At 39.0% G+C, this 12,948-nt stretch overlaps 1 protein-coding gene across 3 annotated transcripts in view; it reads left to right on the top strand.

Annotated features, from left to right (window-relative positions):
- The window catches only part of ANO4 (anoctamin 4), a 220,395-nt gene that overhangs the window by 205,816 nt on the left and 1,631 nt on the right, over nt 1-12,948 (top strand). For all 3 annotated transcript variants that reach the window (XM_083821204.1, XM_083821205.1, XM_083821206.1), the window contains 5 exons: nt 14-166; nt 1,803-1,950; nt 5,278-5,397; nt 7,573-7,678; nt 10,670-10,865. In XM_083821204.1, the coding sequence (XP_083677330.1) occupies nt 14-166; nt 1,803-1,950; nt 5,278-5,397; nt 7,573-7,678; nt 10,670-10,861 (719 nt within the window). In that variant the 3' untranslated portion in view covers nt 10,862-10,865. The remainder of the gene's footprint in view (nt 1-13; nt 167-1,802; nt 1,951-5,277; nt 5,398-7,572; nt 7,679-10,669; nt 10,866-12,948) is intronic.

Raw genomic sequence — 12,948 nt, 5'->3', positions numbered from 1 at the left:
CTTTCTTTCCTAGTTCTTCAATTTGGATTCACAACCATTTTTGTGGCAGCTTTTCCACTGGCACCACTTCTGGCCTTACTTAACAATATTATTGAAATTCGGCTTGATGCATACAAATTTGTCACCCAGTGGAGAAGACCTTTAGCTTCAAGAGCCAAAGATATAGGTGAGTTCTTTGTTACATGTGTGTGCTATTTTTAGGGCAAAATACTGACCACTTCAAGAAATTTTCAGTCTTCTTCCACATTAACAATACACAATTTGACTGTTCCAAAAATCTTTAAACATCTATACAGATACCAGTCTATTTATGCAATTAATAGTCAATATTGGGAAAAAAAAAAAAAAAAAAACTTCCTTTAATGACTTTCTGGGTGACTTAACAGCCAAGATGGTGTAATGAAGTGATCAATGTTCTCTGCAGGTTTCTTCTTGTGGCAGACACACTATCTGAACACATGCCACTGCTCAGTTTGAATATAACAACTAGGGAGAGCAGCAGAAACATCAAAGTCAAATTAAAGCAGCCACCATTTGATACGATTACTGTGTTTTTTCTATTTACCTGACCAAAAATCTCACCTGTGACTCAGTGGCTATGTCCACTAGGTCCACTCGCATGAGACAGGATGGGTCTAAATCCCAAGAGACTACTTGTCCTCAGTGAGGAATGACTACACTGCTAAACACAGGGTTCGCATAACTTTGAGGTCAGTCGTCTATACATTGCTGCAAGGGCTCTGTGGACACATATTGATTATAAATCTCCTCCATCCTTCCAGTGTGCAAAAGCAGAAGGACACAATAAAGCAAACTTATTTGCCCAATGCTGAATCCCTGGTGCACTCCAAAAAAGAGCAGCACTTCCCATGAAATAGCAGAATCCCAGGCTTTCTGCTCTCAGAGAGCTCTACCATGTACCTCAAATCTATGTCTGAATAAAGCCTTGTGTGTGAACAGTGTCGCTCTATGAGGAGGTCAGCCAGTACACAGCATACACAGAAGAAAATTTCTGAAAAGACGGTTATGTAATTTAAATAATAAAAGCACAGAAAAACAGTTCTTGGGTTTTTGTTTTGTTTTGTTTTGTTTTGTTTTGTTTTTCAGGCAGATTGAGGTATTATTTCTCAAAATGAGTTGCACTTGGTCCCTATTCAGAAAAGTTTTTAGGGGTAGCATGATGCCTCATTAAAATCAATGGTACATCTAACCTGCCTTTCATGTATTCCTCACTGGTGGTCCTCATGATCAGAGTTGTTGTGTCTGTACCACAAGATCTGTCAGGCAGTTAAAACTGAGCATACTGGGGGCCATGTACCACTATATAGCATTAGCATGCCATGAAGATTTTGATGCAGAGGTACGTGCTGACCGGCCATACACAAGTTATATGCAAGGCCTTTGTGGCCTGCAGATCATAGATTACATATACTCACAGCAGACACACTGTGTGAACATATGCCACTGCAGATTCCCCTCAAATGCTGGATAGCCGTCATCATAAGCAAGGAGGCTTACCATGTTTAAAACTGTCCACATGGTTATGGGGTTTGCTGGAACCAAGATCTTCATGAGCATTGAGATACTTTGCAGGATAAACAAAATTCCCACACTGTGGGAACATAAATCTTGTCCACTGAGGTCCTGCTGCTCAATAAGAAAAATAATTTTCAGTCAGTGACTCTAATAGAAACTACATAAAAAGGTTTTGGGTGGTGGGACAGCTGCTTCAGAGCATGCAGTATTTGAAGTATTTTGGACCTTGTTTTTCCCGGAGCTAACATACCCTCCTTATTATACAGGAATCTGGTATGGGATTCTGGAAGGCATTGGAATTCTTTCTGTTATCACAAATGCATTCGTTATAGCTGTGACATCGGATTTCATCCCTCGACTTGTTTATGCTTACAAATACGGACCTTGTGCAGGCCAAGGAGAAGCTGGACAAAAGTAAGCTTTTCCTTTGGAAAACAGTTGTGCATGAAAAATCTCTTACTTCTTGAATAGATGCGACAGTACCGTCTGTGTATGTACTGATTACACTAACCCAAATGGATTGTTTGTGCTTAGTTAGCAGATACTAGGCATAGATATTGACACTTTGCATATTCATAGAGTGGCTTGCTGAGTGACTATAATCTGTGACATTAATTCAAGGAAAATATGGCAGAACTATTGCAGAAATTTGGCATGTCTAATAGTATGCTGCACAAGTTGCATTTCCTAGCTGGTGTACATGGATAAAATCCTCTCTTCATTACAAAGCTGTGCAGATATTTATCAGTTATGGATTTGATTTAATCAGCATTTGAAACTTATTCATTAAGCTGTATTTCCTGTATTCAGTATGTGTTGTTCCAAAAAGTAGTGTCTAACGAGATGAAGCAGTTCCCAAGTAATAAATCAAGATACGCTTACAGAGCAAAGTAATTTGTCTTTCTTCTAAAACTAGAGTCCTTCAATTACATCTTTCAGGAGACATTTGTGAACTGAACCCCTGCTGCCTAAGTAGATTTTCTTTCAGTGTTGGTAAACACTGAGATTACTTTAGAGTGTGCACACTGCCAGCAAGTACGAGTATAGCTGCTACATTGCAACTTGTAAAACCCTGGCTGTTGAGCAGAGGGAAGGTCACTGAATCCAGCTGACCACAGATGGACACATTTTGCAAACAATCTGATAGCTCCATTAGTAAGAACCTGCTGTTCAGAGAAACCCAAGCTAAACAGGAGAGCTTACGTTCTGCTGTTGGACTTAAGGCAGATTGATTTTTCTTCCTTGCTATAGGAAGTGGTTTCTCCTGTCGCTGCTTTTTTTGCCATCTTTTGGTTGCCAATACTGTATAACTGTACTGACAGAAGAAGAGCAGCTGGTGTTGCAGTTCTTGATTAGCAATGCTGCTAACTTGCTGTCCTACAAGGGGTCTGGCATTTTAGTAGGTACCTGGGGAAACGTTCCATTTATTTTCATGAAGAGTTAAAGTCCCTTTGCTGGTAAGGTGTTTGGTCTGGTGCCAGCTGTTGCTGAGCATGTGCCTCTGCTTGTGCTGTGATGAAGATCCATAGGACACTGAGGCACTGTCAGCAATTTTCCTTGCTACTGATTTTCTCAGAGCCACTGCGCAGGACAAAAACAATGCCTTTAGAAATCTGATTTGTGTAAGGAATCAAATGACTCACTGAAACTTGTTTTGAAACTTGTTCTGCATAGGGGAAGTAGCTTGGCTCACAGAGAAAGCTCTTAATTTTTTACAAAACTCTTGTACAGTGTTATCACACCTTTGCTGCTTTTCTGAGTGAATTTCTCAGTTGAAACCATCAGATATTAATCCTGTGGAAGAGCCAACTAACATAAAAACTATATATGTCATCATTCTAGATATTGTTATTCATAACTCTGTTACAAAAGCAGGAAGCTATTAAAAAATACAAAGGAATATTGAATTTTCTCAAATTAAGGAGTCAAGAACACCTGCTATTAACTAACCATGAGAGAGGTTCTCCTTTCTTTCCCAAGACATCTGTAGGTATTAGATCTGTATAACACCCAGTGATACTAGAAAAATATTGAGATTAAATTAAGTTCCAAATCCAATCATTATGGAGATTTTGACTCAAAGCTACATGGTAGTTAAATGCAATTTCTGAAAGGTTTTAAAATCCATAGTTTAAAAAAAAAAAAAAAGTCAACTCTAACTGTACAGAAAATGATATAATGGAGAATTTCTTAAAGAATTTTTTTCTTAAAAAAAAAAAACAACCAGAAACAATAACTCAAATTTAAGCTTTCTGGTTTCGTAGTGCTGAATTTTAATGATAACAGTATTAGACCAAGTCCACCAGATCACGCCAAAGTGGATTTTTAAACTTCTGTGTAGATCACCCAAGGCTGTTAATACCTGCAGCAGTTCTTGGCAGGACAAAATTGATTTTCAAATATACTTTAAAAGCAGCTTTCACACCTAAGTTGCCTGACCTATCATTCCTCTGTTCAGATACTTGTCTAAATAACTGTAGAATTTTTCAAATCAAAGCAGTATTATAGCAGATCTGGTTCAATGGATGTGTAAGAATCACTTTCTCTTGCTGTCTTAAAAATCCCTGTGGGTAAGAACTGCCTGGCAAAACTGTACCAACAGGGGTACTTAGAAGCTATCCTTATGGTAGCTAAATTTGTTCATTGATTACAGCTTTTGAGAGAATTAGCTGTGTTTTGTGTGGTAATTATATTCATCTTTTGGGTTCTAATACAGTATTTAAAGACAGTATGCAGTACTGTTTCATGGATGGCTAAGATTGTACCTCTTTCAGTGTTGCAAAATAGGTTTTAAATATCTTTCTGATTTGCTCAGTTCAGCGTATAGGTTAGGCGAATGAAGATAGGTTGATTCAATCCGTCCTTCACCCTCGCTCAAAATCTGGTAACCCTTTATAATTCTGTTGATGGTCTCTAAGTTTAGATTTGTAGATGATTTGGGTCAAGTATATCAAGAACAGTGGGACAGCGCTGAAAACAGATGGCCACAGTGGTGATGTGGCTGCTTATTTCAGGTTTTGCTAGCTGCAATCTTTTCTTAGTTGACCGGAGAATTTAGCACTTTCTCATCCCCACAGCTCTGCAGCATGCTGAGCAGTGTGTGTAGACTTATATGTGCTTGAGCAGTACAGAGTGAAAAGCACAATGCATGTGCCATATCTCTCCTCAGCCTTATTAATACTAAATTTGAGCCTTCTTGTGACTCCTACAACCCTTTATCAGGCAATGCACATTCTCCTACTCTGTTCTCCAAACTCTGCCTAACCCTCCCAATGCTCAGCCACCCTGGGATCTGTTAACAATGAGTTCCTCTGATTAACTAGACATTTTGTAAAAAAAATCTTAAAAAAAAATCATATTTCCCTTAGCTTGTTTTAGGTGTATTGCTATTCCATTTAATTTAATGTCCCTTTGTGCTTGTACCAAGTGGGTGACAGTGGGAGTATTCTAATTATCTTCCAGGTGCCACTCATTATTTTCTAAGCCTCCCTTCTTTTCAAAGGTAACCAGTCCTAGTCTTCACCATTATCTTTGCCAATAAAAATCTGTCATTGCTTCACTTTTATTGTCCATCTGATCTACTTCAGAATTCTTTTATACTGCCTCAGTACCCCTTTCAAATATTAATAAGCATCACAGTTAAACTGCAGATTTCGTGAAACCCAGAGAACATCCTCCTGGGTGCAACAGTTAATGGAAAAACCTTGCTGTGTCTTGTCTAAAGGATTTTTTCCCCTCTAGGTGTATGGTTGGCTATGTTAATGCCAGTTTATCAGTATTTCTGGTGTCTGACTTTGAAAACCGCTCAGAACCTACATCAAATGGAAGTGAATTCTCTGGTTCACCATTAAAATATTGTAGGTAAGTATCTGATCAAAATACCTTTCTGCTTTAAGACATTTTAAAGGGGAAACATCATGGTACATTTTGGTTTGAAACTGCTTTTCAGAACTTAACAAACAAACAACAAAAAAAAACTGTGCTATTCAAAGATGCACGTGGCATACGTCTTGGTTGTTACCCACATGATTCCTTCCTTAGATGCTGGAGAAGTTGAAAAGTGGATATCTGGGAGATGTTCCTAATACAGGATTAGTATAATGTCATGGCTTGAATCAGATGCAACCATCGTGGAGAAATATGGCATCAAAGGGCCAATAATGAGTGACTGATTATATCAGATGAAGTTTTAATCAGATTTTATCATATCCTGTACAAGGAAGTCAACTAAAGATTGCATAGAAGTGACCACATTGAGTTATTTCACGTCTGTCTGGCATAAACAGGGTCTGTCCTAAGCTACCTTTATGAAACATCAAGTCAATCATTTCCTAACAGATGAATAGTTAATATGTTTGTCATTGCTTACAGGTATAATTATTAGTAGTAATCACATGCTTCTGGTTTGAATCAGAATAAAATGAGCAGTTAATCATCTTTGTGTCTTCATCATTAGCCAGTAGATTGGGGAAATAGCAGTCTGAGAGTAGCCTGTGATGAGACTTGCAACTGATTAATTTTAATGGTCCAGAGAATCAAAGTCTTAAATGGAGTCCCAGGCAAAAATAGCAAATGACAAATACTGTTGCCATTTTTCTATGGCAATACTAGTTTGCCGGCAAGAGTCCTGGTAGCTGCAGGTACAGGTAGCCCCAGTATTTTTCACTTTGAAAAATTAATATATGTTTTCATGAGTGCCTCAAGAAAAAGATTCTCTGTGATACACCAAAAGTCACTGATACCTTGTGATATCGTCGCATTTTTATTTGTACTTATAAGATCAAGTGGTGTAGCATAGTGAGCTGTGTGTGAGAGAGAGAGATTAATGCTTTCATTTAAATAACTGATATTTAGGACTCTGTTGAAACTTATTTTTCAGAAAGAACATCCAAATGTTGAATCCACAGGTAATATTTTCTGTGGAGCAGAGCTGCTTTCAGAATACTTCATTCCCCATAGTTTGCCATCACACCTTTTGATAACGTTTTTGGATTCTGATAATTTTCTTCTTTAATTTCTTTCTTCCCCAGCTTCAAGCATGAGGTTGCTGCTACTTAAAGCTAGTGGTAGAAAACCCATCAATAAATGCAAAAGTTGTCGCCTCAATATCCCATATATAGAATGCTATTAAAACCGTTGCCATAAATCTCTAGAAGATAAATCTGTTCTTGGAGGGACACTGAATTGTTATGTATATCTACCCTTGAAAGAAAGTGAACATCTTACTTTCTTTAGCTGCGTTTATCAGCTACTTAGCCCATCTGAATTCTGCTAAAGCATCAGTCATTTTAATTGCATTTTAAGCCAGGTATTGATAGTGAGGTAAGGAAATATGTCCTGCTGTAGTGTAGGCACTTTTCCAGGAAGGCAGTCTGTCTGAACAAGAAACAGTGGTTATATTCTGTTAACTCAGCCAGAACCTAGATGATGCCATGCTATACTGATTGTTTATTAAATGTTTCCCCATTTCTTCACGTGTAGTGTGTGCTTCCTAACATGGAGACACACTCTATTGACTTGGGACTTTTGTCTGGGGGCTTCTGTTTTCAGGATGCTTAGGATATTGTAAAACATCCTAACCTATGAAGTCACAGTGCCATTTGCAGAAGGGCAGATCATCTCAGATTTAAGATTTTGCACTGGAGATAATACAATTTGATAGGGTTTTGTTCCTGACTTAGACATCAAGACATAGTGTATTTCATTTAGTGTAGCACCCTCTGCAATCTAAGGTGAATCTTCAGGGAGAAATGTGCATTATCTCTCATAGAGATGAAATAACCATTTGTTTCTTTTGTTCATCTGTGTTTTCTTTAGTTTCTTAAAACTAACTTATATATGGGATTTGGGGAATTTATAAGTCATTATAAAATGAATTTTCTGTCCCATGTAGAAAACAAATTAAGGAGAATACAATTTTTCCACTACTTTTAAATTGTTTCTGCAATAATATGTTGGAATTATCATGTTGCTAATAGAAATATGTTGCAGCAGGGCAGGTATTTTACTAAATAAAATACTTTGCTTGTCTTTCAGGTACAGAGACTACCGAGACCCTCCTCACTCCCCAGTGCCCTATGGCTACACGCTGCAGTTCTGGCATGTGCTAGCAGCACGGTTGGCTTTCATTATTGTATTTGAGGTCAGTGACCGTTCAGGTGACAAGTATTTATAACAAAAACAACAAAGTGAAACAGATTTCCATTTTAAGCTTTTTCATTGGGCTGTTCCATGATGCCACCTCTTGAGCTTCTTGTGTTAGTTTCTGCTATTTGCATTGTGCTTTATATTCTCCTATCTGTTTTCTGAACAGTCACAAGTATTTAGGTTTTAACAAGCAGGGGAATGCAGCAATTTAAAAGCTATAACAGTGACATGCAAAGGAGAAAGAAATGATGCTTTTAATTACTTTTTGAGTTTTGGCATTAGTACCCTAGTTAGGCTGGAAAGATGTATGTGGGCTAGTGAGTAAGTATGGAACATAATAAGAAAAGATAAAATTTGAATAAGTGAAAAATGAAGATAGTTTAAGTTACAGTGTTTATTCATTTAGCTTTTTTCTCTATTTTAAATACCAGTCATTTCCACAGAATGATTAGCATCACAAAGCTGAAGATGATAAAAAAGATTAAATACCTTTGACAGCGTTCATAATATTAGTACTTACTGTCACTATCTCAAAAATATTTAAAACAAACCAGAGAAAACCCAGCTTCACATGGCTGGTATTCCCATCCTGATTTTGAAAAAGAGAGAGAAGAAGGTAGATAAATAAGCTGTGATCATTTACAAAATAAGATGCAACTCATAAGGCCTAAATTTCAGGTGCCTGAATATTTCCTGTCTGAACCCAAGTGCTCAGCACAAGCAGTTTCAGATGCATTTTATACTGTGAAGAAGCCAAACAGGGAACAAAAAAATTTTAACTACTCTTTACTCAATCCTCTTCTCTGAAGTCATAGCAACATGGTTTCCAACACAGATATGGAAGCTGTAATCACCATAAATTATTGGCATACTGTTCATGAATACATACTGCATTTCTGACTCACGTTACTGTGTAAATTAATTCTGAACTGAGCTCTCAAAGCACCTCTTTTAGACAGAACATTTGAGCTTCTGAGTTAGAAGAAAAGTGAAGGGGAAACCTTTTCTAGATTATTTCTTGCCTTGGGTTGTCTTGGTGGCTCAGCACAAGTCCAAGTGAATTCCCCTGACTGTAGTTTTCAGCCCTCCCCAAATAAAGGTGGAATACAGCATCACAGGCTGGCATCTCTCCTTGCCCTATGCTGGGCTAACTAATTGGAGACCAGTCCTATGTAGATCAGCTGTTCTGTGACCTCTGCCATGCTCAAGGAAACATTAGGGCAAAAAAAGATTTCATAGAGGCCTCGTGGGCTTCATCTCTTTGTTTCCTGAGCTGTCCATACTGAGAGCCAGGGTACCACTTCCCAAAAAGGACTACAAGAATGGCCTTGGCAGGTCAGCCTAAGGAGTTTTAAAACTGAAGAGAGCCTAGTTTTTTGACACAAATAGGTACTTGGTATATAGGTCATTGGAGATCTTCAAAAGCCACCTGGACATGGTCCTGGCTCCATGGGCCTGCTCCAGGTGGCCCTGCCTGAGCAGGGGGGTTGGACAGGATGACCTCCAGAGGCCCCTTTCAACCTGAACCATTCTGTGATGCTGTGTAAAGGCAGCATGCAATAAGGACAAAGGTAACTGCAGCAAGATGGATCAGTCCTGCTGAAGTATCAGTGCCCGGCCAAATGTGCAGCCTGTTGTGGAATAGCTTTTTGGATCTGCCCAATGCTTGCACAAGAGAACTGACTTTGTTTTGCTCCAGCCAAAGCCATAGACTGGCTCATGGCTGTCTCCCTCAGCGAGGACCACTCCATTTCTTGGCACTGCAAACCACTTCCTTAACTATCTCTGTGAAATCATAAACGTAATTGCAGCAGAAATGATGCCTGTCTTTCGCTATGGAAGACACTGATAGATGTATTGTGTTTGCCATGGCAGTTACAGTAGAAGATTGCATTAAGAGGTAAGAGATTCAAGACAGGTTGTTGTTGTGTTTTTTTTCACAAATTAAGTAACTACTTCAGCTCAGACAACCATTTGACACTGACCAAGTGGATGTAATTATTTCTGGCTATCTTGGCCTCCCTCAAAAACAAAAAGTACTTCCTATCACTGTAAGAGGAATTATTTGTCCAGGCTAAACCGAGAGTTCAGTGAAAATGCTATGACTGAAGAAGCATTTTTGTTGTTGTTGTTTTTGTTTTTTTTAGATTTGGAATACAAACAGCAATTAAGGTCTTGCAGGTTTGAGTTTTTGTTTGTTTGTTTGTTTCTCATGAGGGAAGAATATATGGGAAAATATGTTACATTTTCTTTTCAGTGCCTTTCAAAGGAAGAGGTCTGTTTGGAGAAGTACTTTTATTTCTCCAATCTGGAATGAGTGTTCTTGCTGAGATGGAGGATTTTGGTTTCTCAGCACCTCCTCTCAAGTGAAGTGTGTACATCTCCTAGCACCATCTTTGATCAATCAAAAGAGGACGCCTGAGCTGTCCTCCCCCATCACACTCAAGCTTTGCTGTGGCATGCCTAAAACACAAGGGACAAAAGATCACCTTGTGTTTAATTGGGATGTTTAATAAATAGCAATATGCCTTTGGATTAGAGATACAGAGTGTAAGGAAAAAAAAAAAAGAAAAAAAAAAAAGCTTTGTTTTGTATGGGTAACATTGCTTCCAGTACTGATGCAAGAGTTTTCCAGCAACAGGAAAGTATTATATCATTTGATCTTCCTTCTCCTGCAGAGGAATCCACTAATACCAGTCCCTGCCCAGACAACCTTACTGTTTGAACACGGAGGTCATACAACAATTTCGAGGCTTCATTTGGACCCAGCTGCTCTTGATCTTTGCTGAGATCCATAGTCCGTTGACTTTGGCTGGAGTTTTTGTGGGGGAAAATCTTCATGATTTGGTTTCTTCAGATTTAGTAATGCTTTAGTTCTAACACAGCATCTTTGTGTGAATTGGAAGGAAAGGGTTTTCAGGAGGTATGGAAAGTACTTGTTTTCTTAAGATTTTCATTCTTCAACTTTTTTCTTTTCTTTTCACAGCACCTTGTCTTTTGCATAAAGCACCTGATTTCCTACTTAATCCCAGATCTCCCAAAAGACCTGAGGGATCGGATGAGGAGAGAAAAATACCTGATTCAGGAAATGATGTACGAAGCAGAATTAGAACGTCTACAGAAAGAACGAAAGGAAAGAAAGAAGAACGGAAAATCTTATCACAATGAGTGGCCATGATGGGGTGAGGAAGAAACTGCTTAAAAGAAGATAGGAATTCAGTTTATAAAAAAATTCCTGGTTTTCTGCAGTGGAGAGTGCAGTGAAAGAGGATTAGTTAATCACTGTTGTGTGCACTTATCACAAATGTGCCCATGGTTAATATGGTGTATATTGTGGTAAATCTTTCGAAGTTAGGGGTCTTACAAGGCTTAGTCTTCTCCAGAGCTAATGTTGGCATGAGCAGAGTAGACCAATGAGTAAGTCTCTGCACTCTTTCCAGGAAGCTCCCATGCATGACTTAAGTTCAGGGCCCTGAACTTTAAAGCAATTATATATCTTACAGTGCTTTACAGAACCATGGCTCCTGCTCATGACCAAGCTGCTATTTCATAGCCAATGACTGCACATTAACAACACAACAGTACGTGTCCATGTGTGTGGCCAGCACCCGCAGCATATGCACAGCAGTGATGGCTTCTCCCATGGTGGACTAAGATGTGTTAGCTTGCATTTACCATCAGTTAAGGTCACATATGTGAACTGTTTCTATAACTTCAGCAGTACCTAAGTATTTTTAGGAGGATATGCTTGATCATGAGCACAATCCGCTGGTCTAGCAATTTATGTGTGCAGAAGTGCTGGCAGATAGACAAGCATCCAAATGTGGCCAGAGGTGACTAACTGTAGTGTCACTTATTTGGAAGTATTATTGTGAAAGGTTGGTAACAAGTTTTAAATATTTGAACGGTGCCTATTCAGCTACAGGACTGTCTGCTCTCTGAAGGAAACAAATCAGGATAGGACATCTTGCCCAAAATTGCCAACATAGTTGTATTGCCAGATCACACCTAGGCCCCATCGGGAATTAGGGTGTATGATACACATAACAGCAGACAGTCTGTGTCTTAAAGACCTAAGTGGGAAAAAAAAAAAAAAGAAGAAAAAAAAAACAGATGAACAAGGTCAGCAGAACAAGAGAACACAGTCATTCAAAATCTCTGCTCTTGTAACTTTTTCTTTATTCCTCTTCGTTATCTAAGGAGGGGAGGAGTGGGAAACAACCAGACTGTGGTAACACAAAATGGCTTGAAATCCTTCATGCACAACAATTCTACACAGGCTGTAGAATTAGATTTGGCTGAAATGGGCCGCTGTCTATATCCTTTTGCAAATCATTTAGCATTAAGAAATTAAAGAATTTGCTGACCATTAGCCCAAAATAGGAGAGTTGTAAGTCTGAAGACTGCTGAAGTGTTGGATGGAGCAACATGAATCAAAATGCTGAGTGTTGTGAAAGCCCTACCACCTCTTGTCTCGAAGTGATAACACTGCAATTCTTGCAGAATGTGCGGAGGCATAGTCAGCCACAACATGAAGAAGGAGGTTCAAAAGCCAAGACTGTAAGAAGACAGGTGGAAGTAAATGTATATCTTGGTGACGATACAGCTAGATACAAAGTCCAGGAGCTGATCAATTCACTTTACCCTTTTCCAAATAACTGGAGCTCCATCAGAAATATCAAGGAATATTGACCTTGTTAGTCTGAAGGTGTTTAAGAAGGAGGAAAAATCGGCAAATTGTTCCTACAAGTTCCTCTAGAAACCATTTGACAGAAGGGCCAGAATTTGCCCTTCTGGAGTGACCACACAGTGCATGACCCTGTGGATGGATGCCTCGGACTCAACAAGACATCAGGACCACTTGCACATATTGCCAAATTAGATCCATTAACTTTTTTCCACTGCAGGGTAGAACTGTGTTACTTCTATGGGGAAGAAAGTTTTAATAAAAGGTAATATGTCTTAGTGGAAGAAAATGTTTGCACCCTGATCTCTGTAGAGCCACTGCCTGCCTACCCTTTGCTTCCTTGCAATAAGGTACATCCTCCAGTAGTGACCGTCATCCTACTTGAAGAGGATAAATGCCACAGCAGCTCCCATTATCAGGTGCTCCTGGTACAAGCTTGGTGTTCCCATGAGGCAGTGTAGTCACTGAAGGGGTTTCAGGATGAATCTGTTCTGTGTTGACTTGGTGCCAAAATGAATGAGGAAGACCACTAATGGTTATGGGGTGTATTTCTGCCTAACAAGCAAGTGAACTTGTTT

The sequence above is a fragment of the Anser anser genome (assembly GCF_964211835.1).
Source record: "Anser anser genome assembly, chromosome: 1".
NCBI classification, from domain to species: Eukaryota; Metazoa; Chordata; class Aves; order Anseriformes; family Anatidae; genus Anser; species Anser anser.
The sequence above is the reverse complement of the archived record's forward strand: the minus strand, read 5'-3'. Positions and strand labels throughout refer to the sequence as shown.